Here is a 12662-nt window from a genome sequence, read left to right as displayed (position 1 = left end):
GCTCATCTTTGCAGGATTTGTAAAAATAAAAATGGTTTTAATAGCTGGCTGAGTGTCAAGGACCATTTGGTGATTTATTAATCTAGGGCTCACTGTATTCTAGCTTTTCATGTGGTATAGGGGAAAGAGCTGCAGATTCCCAGATCCTCTGCATTCCCAGGGCCTCAGTGATCATTCCTGGAAAAGGATACCCAGCTCTCCATCCCAGACAAGACCCATCCAGTCATTGCTGCTTCAGAGCCATCAGGGGCATGAGCCTGCTGCCTTGGAGATGACCTCTTCTGCCTCAGAGTGGACCTATCCTAGAACGTTTTCCTGACGCTGAGCCTAAAATGACTCCACCCCCCATTGCGTTTGATTGTACCCTTTGGGGCCATGGAGAAGACTGAAGACATCTGCCCCCTCTCACCCAGGCCAGCCTTCTGAATACTTCAAAGATGGCTAGCTGACAAGAGTCTTCTCTGGGGCAATGATCCTCATTCCTCTCAGCACATCTTCTTGTGGTATGAACTTGAGGCTTAGCACCTTTCTAATGACCCTCCTCCGGATGAACCCCAGCTTATCCACACCCTTCCTGATCTCTAGCGCCTAGAACCGAATATGATACTCCCAGTGTGGTCTAATGAGGTCATAATACAGCAGGGTTTTCACATCTTAATTCCTAGAAGTTGTGCCTCTGAAGAAAGCCTGAGATTACTACTCTTTTGGCCACTTTATTGCACTGTTGCCTCATATTGAACTAATGGTCCACTAAAACTTGCAGATCCTCTTTAAGACAATCTGTTAACCATTTCTCCCCTATGTGAATAACTGGAGTTAATTAATTTCTTTTTTTAAATTTAAATTTGTTCATTTTAAGTTTTCAACATTCATTTCCACAAAATATTGAGTTCCAAATTTTCTCCCCATCTCTCCCCTCTTCTCACCCCAAAATGCCAAGCATTCTAATTACCCCTACCACCAATCTGTCCACCCTTTTAACATCCCTCCCTTCCCTTATCCCCATCTTCTCACTTCTCCTGTAGGGCAAGATAAATTTCTATACCCCATTCACTACCTGTATTTCTTATTTCCCAGTTGTATGCAAGAACCATACTCAACAGTTGTTCCTAAAACTTTGAGTTCCAACTTCTGGAGTTAATTTCTTAAACCCTATTAAATGTCTTCTTATTTAGATTCAACCCTATGGATTGTTGAGATCTTTTTGGATGCTGCTTCTGTTATCCAATGTGTTAGCTCTCCTTCCCAGCCTGATGTCATCTGCAGATGTGATGAGCATGCGATCCACGCCTTTCCCCAAGCCCTTGATAACAATGTTAGATAGCACAAAGCCAAGCCAAGATCCCTGGGGCACCCACTGGAGCCTCTCCAAGTTGACATCAAACCCCTAATGAGTCTAGCTGTTCAACTACTTCCAAATCCATCTAATTATCGTATTGTCTGGCCCACAACACTCCGTCTTTTCCACAAGAATAGCACGAGATACTATCTTAACTCTGTTACTAAAATCTAGGTAAACTGCATCTATGGCATTCCCCTAATCTACCTGTGAGTAACCCTGTTAAAAAGGGAGCTAACATTAGTCTGGTTTGACCTGTTTTTACTGGTCTTGCTGATCCATTTCAATCACTGCTTCCTTTTCTAAACATTCACTAGCCATCCCTTTAATAATATCTAGAATTTGACTCTTTAAGAGATAGCATAGGATAGAAGAGCCTGGCAGGCTATGGTCCACAGAGTTGTGAAGAGTCAGATGTGACTGGATGACTGAAAGATAAACAAAGAATCCAAGTCAAGCTCACTGGCCTAGAGTTTGTCAGTTCCCCTACTCTCCTCTTTTATTGAAAAGCAAGTCACCCCTTTCCCTTCATAAAATCCTTGGGAGTCACTTGAAAGATTCATTTGTTCTGAAGTGTGTGGGTGTACAGTTTTATGATTAGCATAGGTCTGTGTGTCTTGGCTTCTCCTGTGGGCATGCCTGAGACAGGTATACAGGGGTACCTGAAGCATAAATGTGGAGGAACCATCTGCCGACTGACTTTGTTGTTTCAGTTGGGTAAGGGGGTGGCAAGAGGGTAGAGTTCTTCACTCCTGATGTGAGCTTTTTCTACTGAAGAACACAGTGTAAAGTAGCAGTGGATGAATAAACAAGTAGGCAGAATAAGAGAAGCAAGAAAAAATACAATAGATGTGTTGCTGGTTTGTTTTGTTTTTTTAATGAGTACTCAGAGGCAAAACCCAAGCTAATTACAACCATTTTTCTTTTTCCATGATGGACTAAGAGTACCTTTCCAAAAGATCCATATTTTGGCAGGATTTCCTAAATCTTCCAATACTTACAGCCTGCTTTCCAATTTTTTAGCAAGAATGCTCACTGTCTATCCCATCTGCAGAGATGAAATGCTGTCCTACCCTACTTCTTTGTGGATGGTCCCAAATTAAGAAGGTGCCTCCATCATTGGTATGGTCTAAGGAGATGGCATTGTGCAATGGAGAGGGGCTTGGGAGACCCGTTCTCTGGGTGATCCTAATCGTCGGTGTAGGCGAAATGAAATGGGATGGTGATGAAACTTAATGTGGTGTCTGTTTTCTTATGAAGACCACACCCTGACTTCCTGTTTCATTCTCCACTGGCATTGCACAAACAAAAGAATAAATTCAGTACTGGGACACACTCACAGAGTTCATTTTCAAGTATATTGACCATGAATTCTTGGGAGAGTCAACATGACTGCTTTAATCAGTGATGATAATAGCTTAGAATTAATCATTATTTCATAATTGAGGCTAAGCCAAGAGCCAGCAAGCCCTGAAACAGGGACCCTGGCACTGACAGGGAACAAGGGTGGCAGCCTCCTGGGCAGCCCCGCAGGCCAAGCATTTCGTGGCTTTTATTCAGTTGTGTCTGACTCTCTGTGATCTCATCGGGGGTTTTCCTGGCAGACATGCTGGAGAAGTTGGCCATTTCCTTCTCCAGATTCTTTTACAGATGAGGAAACTGAGGCGAGCAGGATGGAGTGACTTCCCCAGGGTCACACAGCTAGTAAGTGTCTGAGGCCAGATTTGAACTCAGGAAGATGAATCTTCCTGACTCTTGGCATAGTGTTCTTTGTACTCTGGTGCCCATAAGCATTTATTTAGGGCCTACTATGTGCCAGGCACTGTGATAAGTGCTGAGGACATACTGTCCTGATCTCTCTCCCTGTGTCTGCCTGTCTCTCTCCCCCTCCCTCCTTCTCCCCTTCTCCCCTTCCCCCTTCTGTGTGTGTGTGTGTGTCTGTCTGTCTGTCTCTTTTTCTCTTTCTCTCTCTCTCTCTCTCTCCCTCCCTCTCCCCCTTTCCCCTCTCCCCTCCTATTCCTCCTTCCCCCCTCTCTTGTCTGTGTCTCGCTGTGTCTCTGTCTCTCAAACTTCCTTTCTAGACTTCCATTTTCTCTTGGTCGCTTAGGGCTGCCAGGGGGCCCTACTTACTTCTGCCAAGAGGCTTCAGGGTCACCCAGGCTTCTGATGCCCTTCCCTGGTCATGCCAAGCAGTAGAAGGAGGAGCTGGATGGATTCATGCCTTTTGGTGGGGAAGTTCAGAGTTCTTGCTAAATAGCCAGAAGATATTCATTTAAAATTTGTTCCATGGGAAGCAAAGGGCTATTTTTATTTGGGTTTTTTACTTTAAAAATCCCCTTTTACACCAGTTGTGGTGTCCTAGTAATAAACTGCTCTTTTTGGCCTTGTCAGAAACTTAGAGATGTACTTATTATGGCAGCGCACAAAAATACTTGTTTATAGTCATCTCTGGTTTGATACCATACTTCTAAAATAGTGGCCCAGTGGATAGAGCGCTGGGCCTGGAGTCACTGGAAGACTCTTCATCAGTTCAAATCTGACCTCAGACACTTACTAGCTGGGTGAGCCTGGGCAAGTCAGTTCACCCTGTGTGCCTCAGTTTCCTCATCTGTCAAATGATCTGGAGAAGGAAATGGTAAACCACTCCAGTATCTCTGCCATGAAAGCCTCAAATGGGGTCATAGAGAATCAGACACAACTGAAGTGACCGAACAACCATTCTCATCTTAGTGTGGCTGTAGGATAATGTACCGATTTTCAAATTTTCATATAGGAGCATGTATTTTTAATGTCAAATTTATAGCCTCTGCTCTCATATCATAGTAACTGAAGTTGGGAATACTTGAGTTTAAATCTGGCATCAGATGCTAGCTGTGTGACCCTGGGCAACTCATTGAAGTCCTGTTTCCATGTGCTTCTCTGGAAAATGGAGATAACAGTAGAGCCACCTTTCAGGATGGTTGTGGGATCCAGTGAGACAGTAACTGTAGTTTTTGGCCTATGGCCTAATGTGCTGTGAGCACAATATGAATCCATGCCAGCTAGCATTCTTTTGGGCTATTAATTTTGCTACAAGTCTGTTTTGGAGAAAAGACATAATAAGACAGAGAAGTCTGGGACAGGGGAAAGAATCCTGTGATCTGGGTTCAAATCCTTCCTTATTTTCTGTGTGATGTTGGAAAGTCCCATCCCCTCCTTGGGCCTTAGTTTCCTCATCTGTAAAAAGAGAGGGAGTTCACATAGATTGCCATTTGTCCCTTTCAGGTCCATATTTTATTAATCACATGTTTATACACATTTAAAAATCATAATGTGTGTATCTGTAGGAGACATTCACCCAGTTTATACAGTGATAGAATCTGTCACACATCTGTGTGCTTGGCTCTCAGGTGGTAGCTCAGCAGCCCCTCAGGGCTCAGATTCACAGACATGAAGGGTCTTGTTCAGGGAACAAGGATGGGGGCTTCTTGGCTTCCTGGCAGCCAATACTCTCTCATTCCCTGTCGATGGAGAGAGCTAGCTTCATTTTTGGGGTTTCTGTATCACTGGTGCCTTGCACCTAGTAGGCCCTTTACAGATGCTGCCTGGTGGATTGACTGACAAAAGGTAGGATGTGGTCAGACCCATTGGTCAAGGGCTATAAATGGCCAGTAGAGGTATTTGTATGTAGCCTTAGTGGTAAAAGTCAGTCAATAAATGTTTAAGTGCCTACTTAATAGGGTGTTGGGCTAAGCTCTGGAAATATAAGTATGAAAAAAGACAGTCCCTGGCTTCAAGGAACTTGTGTCTAATGGGGAAAGGGAGAAAAGAACATACAAAAGGGAGCTAACAAGGATGTGGGGAGGGGAGGTACCCAACGAGGGCACTGATGGAGAATTCCAAAGGTGTACAGCCTGTGGGAGATGAAAAGATGGCTAGCCTGGGCATCCCCTTACATGGAGGCCCTGGGGGCAGAGCTTGGCTCTGAGATCCGGGGCTGAGGCGATCTTGCAGGATTATGGGGCTCCTTCTGGTGTGATGAAGCCCAGAAGAGAATAGCTAGGTGGGAAATGAAGCAGCTAAGCAAATATTGAGCAAATGAGTGGCATCCTTAGATATGCACTTTCGGGTTATCAGTTTGGTGGCTGTGTGGAGGATGGAGGGGACAGAATTTGAAGACTTGAGGCTAGGTCCAGGTAAAAGATGAGGAGGCAGACTGAGTCTCAGGTGCTGACCCTGTGTGTAGAGGGAAGGGCTGAGGATGTACAGGATGTTTGTGGAGGGTCAAAATGGTGTGTGTAAGGTGAATTTTAGCGTGTGTAAAGCGAATTTTTGTTATTTTCTTAGAGTTCAGTTTCCCAGAATCCATAGCCATAACAATTTCTTGTTCCCAGGTATTAGATATGAGTTCCCACAGTTATGGTTCAAAACATCTCCGGCAGGCCTGTGCAGCATTATGTAATGGTAAATGATATAAACATCCACTGCATCTGCGCAATGAGATACAGGGATGGGTGATGTAAACTTGGGAGACAACATGCCTTCTTTGTCTGATGCCCTATAAAGCAGGTGGTCATTGGTCAGTGCATGGGGAACCTTAGGATTGAGTGCACAAGCTGAAATGCTGTGTGTGCCTTGATCAGCCCCCATCAAGGCTTGGGGGAATCTGTGTTTGCCTCAACTGGTCCCCACTGAGATTTGAGGGGATTTAGGGGAAGCACAAGCTGTGCCTGTCTTGATTGACCCCATCAAGATGTAGGGGTAGTTGCCCTGCCTTCTCACCAGCCCCTTCGAGAAGGGTGATTAGGGAATGCTTTAGGAGTTAGGCTCCAGTTATCAGCAACCTCTCTTAGAAAACTAGACTAAAATAAAGTAAGATCATTAACCCCTTCTTAGTGTCTTTCCTGTCTAACCAAATCAAGAGTGAACCTGTGCTAGCAGCCCTCCTGTGTGCTATGTTTATCTGTCTTACATACGGCCACTGCTTGGACCTGGGGACTGAAGGGGGAGATAAAGGTGACTCCCAGGTTGCAAACAGGGTTATTAGTAAAAGGGGTAGGTTTAGGGACATGGATATTGAGTTCTGGCTTTGACTCTTGGAGTTTGAAATGCCTATGGACCATCCAGCTCCATGTCTACTGGGCAGGTGATAACTGGAACTTGGGAGAGACAAGAAGCAGATACATAAACCTAGGCACCCACCATCTGAAGGATACTTTGGAAAGAGACTAGTAGGTCAGGGCTATAATAAGCTATTGCCACTGGTGGATGGAATGAAAATGGGTTATTTGAGGTAATCAAAAGTGTACCCTGCTCAAGTGATGAATTGGTTCTTCAAACAGGAAGGGAGGTGGGATGGGGAGTGTGTCCAAAGGTCAGTTGTCGTTCTTAACTGAGGGACTAGAGGTCTGTGGGAGATTTCAGGGGATCTGTGAACTCCAGTGAGGAAAAAGTACATTTTTATTTTCACCATCTTCCAACTGAAGTTTATCGTTTCCTTCAATTATTTAAAAACATAATTCTGAAAAGGGATTTGTAGGTTTTGCCAGTCTTCCAACGGGATCTATGATGCAAAAAAAGGAAGGAAGTCTGGTCTAGCCAATTTCACAACAATATTTTGCACCACCATGGTGGAGTTTGGTTCTAGTGTCTCAACATGGTTATTATATTGGTAAAGACCAAATTGGGGGCTGGGCGCCATGGGGCAGAAGGAGAATAATGCCTTCATAGTTTCTTGAATTTTCAAATGGTTGAAAAAAAAAGAAAGAAAGATGAAGTGATTGAGCAGGTGTATCTTTTTACCTATACAACCTTGGGCGATCACCTCACCCAGCTGCTTCTCATTTTTCTCACTTGTAAATTAAGGGAGGTGGGCTTCAGGGCCTCTTAAGTCCCTTCCATTTCTAGGTCTGGGATCCCAGGCTTCTGTGGTGCTAAGTCCCCCAGTTTGTCCCTCCTGTGCCATGCTGTTAGTTAATAGTTTGGCCTAAATTTTGTTGCAAAGATCTCATCACACTGTGTAAGTGTCCTTGGGTGATAACATACCATCTATGTGCTACATAGTAGTAACATTTGGCCATTTATTAACCCCTTGGAACTAAATAAGACTGTTCCATTTGGGAGGGATGTGATGGTGTAATAATGTATCTTCACATCAGCATTTTTGTTATAAAATGTCACACTATGTTCTAATGAGCTTGAGGTTTTGTGATTGTGCTCAGTCATTTTGTTGGAGACTGTTGTGACTGAGCATGTGAGAGAAGTGTGATTGATCGGTGGGTTGATGGATGAAGTAAGGATGCCTAGTTGGTTTGCGATGAACACATGACTATGGCTGACATCTGTGGGTGTTTGAGAGTAGAAGAGAAGAACTTCTGTTTGCAGGCCTGATGTTCAAATCTAAGATCTCTAGGATCATAACTAGATTTGGAGGAGACCTCAGAGCATCATAAGCAGACCTAGTATGTTAAAATCTCTCTCTTCAGAGGGTCATCGATAAAAATTTGGAGGGAATCTCAGAATCAGTCTAGTCCCACTCCTCACTGTATAGAATCTGGGGAAACTTAGGGACCCAATTAAATGACTTGCCTAAATTGGTACCCATAGGAAGTATCAGAAGCAGAATCTGAATCCAGGTTTTTTGGCCAAAGAGCTAGCAATCTTTCCATTGCATAGTTGTGCCCTCCCTATTGTATATATTAGGAGACAATGAATTACTTTATAAAGGATTTACCTTTGAATCCCCTCAAAAAGCAAACATTCCTAGAGCATTTAAAATAGAATAAAATATATTTCCTTCTGTCTGCTGTAAATAGGTCTTATACATACACAACTGTTAGTCTCCCCTGGTTTTTTGGGTTTGTTTTTTTTTTTTTTTTTTGCCTTTCTTTGTATTCCCAGGGCTTATTACATGGAGCCTGGCACATATTTCATGCTTGATAAATACTTGTTGGCTGACTGACTATTGCTGGAAGTGATACATATGTAAAAATTGTGAACACATTTTGAATGAATATTTATATATTTCTGGAATAATAATTGCTGTAAATCTACTTTGCTATTTAATAAAAAGCCAGTGTTCAGTTATGGAAGGACTTATCAAAGTTGTGCACTAGCCAAGTCACCCAACCATCTCCATTCAGTCATTATCACCTTCTTCTCCTCCTTTCTCCTTTCTTCTCCTTCCCCCCACCCTGGTCATCGCTAGGTCCTGTAGATTGCACAGTGTCCCTCTCTCCTTTTCATTTCCACTGCTGCCCTGCTAGTTTAGGCCTTCATTATCATTTTCCCAAGAGCTTCCTAATGGGGTCTAGAACTGCCAGTCCCTCTCCTCTACCGACAGGACAATCTTCTTCTAGTCTAACTGATCATGTACTTGATCACTCCTTTGCAAAACTATAACTAGGGTAGGGTGACAGGGGCTATAATCCAGGGCACATTGGAGTGCTTCAGCAACGTAGAAACAGCCCAATCTAGTCATTGGTTAGCAAGAAGAATTTGTTTCCATTGCAATCCTGCTTTGCTCTGCCCTTCCCCCTTCCACTAAGGCCCTGCTTTGTGCTCCTTGCCTTGAGTGTAACAAATCCTAGTTGACCTCTGCCCCTTGCTCAAGAAATCTGCATGGATTGGTCTTTGCCTACTGAATTCCCCAGCCTGGCATTCCAGGACATCAGAGAACTTGCCACAGCTCACCCTGCGCATAGCACAGACCAAGTGGTGACGGGCCTATTCTCACCCTCACCTTCCTGTACCTTTGCCTGGCTTCTGTGCCGTTTCCTGTCCCTGGAATAGCCTCCTCCTTCCTCAACCCAGCGCTGCCCATTGGGATCCTCCCGGAGCTTTCAGATAAGTCTCCAATGACCCCCTCTCCTTGAAGCCCTTCCCTGATTCCAGAAGCCTGTGTTGTTCACCACTCTCCCATGGCAGCTGCCACATTGCACTTTGCATTGGACTGATTGGGGACAACCAGAATTGGGGCCACATGTCTTCTTTCATCCTTTGGCTCTCTGATGTCCTGGGACTCGGTGATTCCAAGGTAAATGACATTACTCAGCCATGGTGAGGAGCTGATGGCCCTCACACCTGGGGCTTCTGCCTCCCAACTCTGCCCAGCCAACCTTGCTCAGGCTCCTCCAGAAGCCTTCTACAGTTTTGTTTTTCCCTTGTCTTATTACTGGATGCTTGTGCTGTTTAATCCACTCTGACATTTGTGAGAGGGCAAGGAGAGAATTAAGAAGAAAAGGAGGGAGAGAGATAAGGAGGAGAAGAGAAGGGAGGGGCAGAGAGAGAAGAGAAGAGAAGAAATGGGGAGGCAGACAGGGAGGAGAGACTCAGTGAGGGGGGAATGAAGGGAAGGAGTTAGAGTAGAGAGGGGCAGAGAGAGAGGAGGAGAGAGAAGAAAGGGGAAGGGAGGGAGAAAGAGGGACAGACTGAGCAAGGGGGGAAGGAGGGAGACAGTGAGAGTAAAGGGAAGGGAGGGGGAAGAGAGAGAGAAGAGAAAAGAAAGGGGAAAGGGAGAGAGAGAGACAACAAAGACTGACATAGGCAGAGAGAGAGAGAGAGAGAGAGAGAGAGAGAGCATTTATAGCACTTAGTATGTGCCAGAGCCTTGCTAAGGATGCACATACAAGCCAGCAAGGCATGACCAGGGGAAGTTGGTTCTTGGATACTAGCATCACTTGGTGCTGGAGGTTGGGAAGAGAAGTGTCAGCCTGGTTCTGGGCAAGAGAAGGCAAAAGAGACCAGGGTGGTTCCCAGGATGGAATCCAAGGTTCCAGTGAGGGGAAAATGATGAGGCATTGGGGATCAGAGTGAAGGTGGTACAGTTGGGAAATGGTGGCCAAGAATGCCTGTGTGTATAAGACACTCTGCTGAGTTTGGATGTCCTCAAGGACCTTCTGTTCCACCAAGGGGCTAGCAAACAGGAATGTGTGCTAATTGGGGGAGGAGGGAGCAAATGCTGATGCCTGGGCAGAAATCTGGGGCCAACAGCAAGTTTCAGCCCTTTTCCAATGACATTCCTTCCACTATTTGAAGATGACTCTTCCCCCCTCCCCTTTCTCTCCCCCTCCTCCATCTCTCCCCCATCCCTTTCTCTCCCCCCTCCCCATCTCTCCTCCCTCCTCCTTCTCTCTCTCCCTGCCCCTTTCTCTCCCCCTCCTCCATCTTTCCCCTTCTTTTCTCCCCCTCCTCTTTCTCTCCCCCTTCCCTTCTCTCCCCCTCCTCCATCTCTCTCACTCCCCTTGTCTCCCCCTTCTCCTCCCCTTCCATCTCCCCCTTCCCTCTCTCTTCTCAAAGGTAAGTAGGACTTTCCCTTCAGGGCTTCAGCCAGATTAGCGGGTGTGTGTCTCGATGGATTGTATTCAATGGCTCTTCTAGCTCCTAAAGCCTGTAATTCTGTGACTCATGGAGTAAGATCTTGAGGCCCTTTACCATCCTAATTGCATTTCTTTGGATACTTTCTTCAGCTCCCCAGACATCATTTAGTAAACTGAGAGACGGCGTTTTATTTGGCAGTACCCTGTTGTTCTGGAAGGGTTAATTTGCCTCTTCTAAGTATGCTGGTTAGCTTTAGATTTACCAAGCTAGTAACTCTAGGTGGGAGTGGGGAGAAGGAAATGGAATAGGAAACATTTATTAAGTGCCTTCTCTATACCAGTTCTTATGCCAAGTGTGGGACTGGAAAATAGAAAATCAAGACCCTTTTTGCTGTCCTGGAATTCACATTCTAGTGGGGGGAGGGACCTTGGGGACAATGACAAGGCAGCAGGATAGTTAGTCCAAAGGTTTGAGCGTACTGGGGCTCCAAGGTGCAGAGCACCCTCATAGTGGGTGTCTGGTGAGAACTGCCCACTGATTTGGGCAAAGAAAGTTCCATGTCTCCCCTTAGTGGCAGCAGGTAGTGCTTCTGGCTACCCCCTCACCAAGCAGCCAGCCTAGGCCTTCTTTGACTCTCTTTGCCCCCAGGAGAGCTTTTAAAATCGCTCTCTTTCTTTGGTCTTAAGCCTTCTTTTCCAGCCTCAGTTCATCCTAGGTATTAGGACTTTGGTTTTTTACTGTTTCTTTGAACCTGTCTTCCTCTACATGTCCTTCTCTATCCAGGTCGTCTGTAGTGTACTCTACTGGCAAGATTCTGGCTGCCACTGGTCTTCTCCCACCATGCTCATCCCTCCTGTTTCTCCAGTTATCTTCATATACAGCACCAGACTGTCCTACCCCTTCCACTCCCTTTATCAACTCTGTCTCTTGTGAATGAGGTCTACCCTTCTCTGGCCACATTCCAGTGATGGTTCTCATTCCTCCAAGCCTCTGCGGTGCTGTCAAGGTCAAACTGACCTCTGTGACCAGGACCTCTAGCTCACTGTGCTTCTTAGCAGTACTTTGTGCCAGGTTTTTCTAACTGGCTTCTTTCTTGGATTTTTTTTCCTCCTGTGAACTTCTGACTATCTCAGTTTTCATTCTTCCTCTGTTTTATCTACTTTCTTTGGCATTCAGCTTGGTGGCTCTGCATTGGTAGCTTTGTTCCCTCCTCCTCCTCCCCTTTCATTTTAAAGCCCTTTGGGTTAGATCTGCAAGACCCCAAGCCAGAACATCCTTACTGGCATTCCCTGGTCAACAACGGCCCTCCTGGGTCAGTGCTTGCCCTCCTTGAGTCAACCCCGGCCCTCCTTGGGTCAGTGCCAGCCCTGATCAACAGGTGCTTGCCATTTTTTTAATTTCCAGCCCCAATCCAGAAATCCAAATCCCATTTTCGAGCACTGTTTCCTTAACCAGCTGTGATTCTCCTCCCAAATCTACTTTTCTCTCATGAATCCCTCGTCCCAGTGGACAACACTGATGAAAATGCCACCTCTGTCCTTAAATTCTTTAGTTTTCTTGCCCAAGATCTTGTCCTCTTTATAAATGCTTTCTAGGCTCCTTCTGGCACTGTTGTTTTTGCCCACATGAATCACCCCAAGCACGAGGTGCCCATCCGGTTTGACGAGTCTTGGGAAATTCTCTGTTGTTGCTCAAGTGTACATCTTGGAAAAGCCACAACGGTCATTTCTGTTGTTATCAGCCTGGCAAATGACTGCCCTAGGACCCCTCAGCAGAATCACCAGCCTGTGTCTTCTTCTCTTCATTCTTACTGGATGATTTCCTGTAGCCCTCTCCCATCATTCCTTGGAGGACTAGCAGCTGTTTCCTTCCCGGTACAACCAGCTTCCTCCTCCTTCTGAAGAGCCTCAAGTTTGGTTCCTACACCATCAGTGTCCAGGAGGCTTCTCCCTTTTTGCCCTCTGTGTAACCACTTCCCCTCCAGCCTCCTGACAGAGGCCAAGATTTCCCCTTTTGACCTCATCCT

The 12662-nt window shown here is 45.6% G+C and overlaps 1 protein-coding gene across 28 annotated transcripts in view; it reads left to right on the top strand.

Moving 5' to 3' along the window:
* Nucleotides 1–12662, top strand: part of LRRFIP1 (LRR binding FLII interacting protein 1) — a 195748-nt gene that overhangs the window by 56438 nt on the left and 126648 nt on the right. The window contains exon 1 of one of the 28 annotated variants that reach the window (XM_072640612.1): nucleotides 9004–9353. The exons of 26 other annotated variants lie outside the window; for them this stretch is intronic. In XM_072640612.1, the coding sequence (XP_072496713.1) occupies nucleotides 9300–9353 (54 nt within the window). In that variant the 5' untranslated portion in view covers nucleotides 9004–9299. Of the gene's footprint in view, nucleotides 1–9003; nucleotides 9354–12662 lie in introns of those variants that run through there. One more of the 28 variants, XM_072640603.1, reaches the window with a different exon arrangement.

Source organism: Notamacropus eugenii, chromosome 2 (genome assembly GCF_028372415.1).
Source record: "Notamacropus eugenii isolate mMacEug1 chromosome 2, mMacEug1.pri_v2, whole genome shotgun sequence".
Classification (NCBI taxonomy): domain Eukaryota; kingdom Metazoa; phylum Chordata; class Mammalia; order Diprotodontia; family Macropodidae; genus Notamacropus; species Notamacropus eugenii.
Note: the sequence above shows the minus strand (reverse complement) of the source record. Positions and strands in the feature narration are given on the sequence as shown.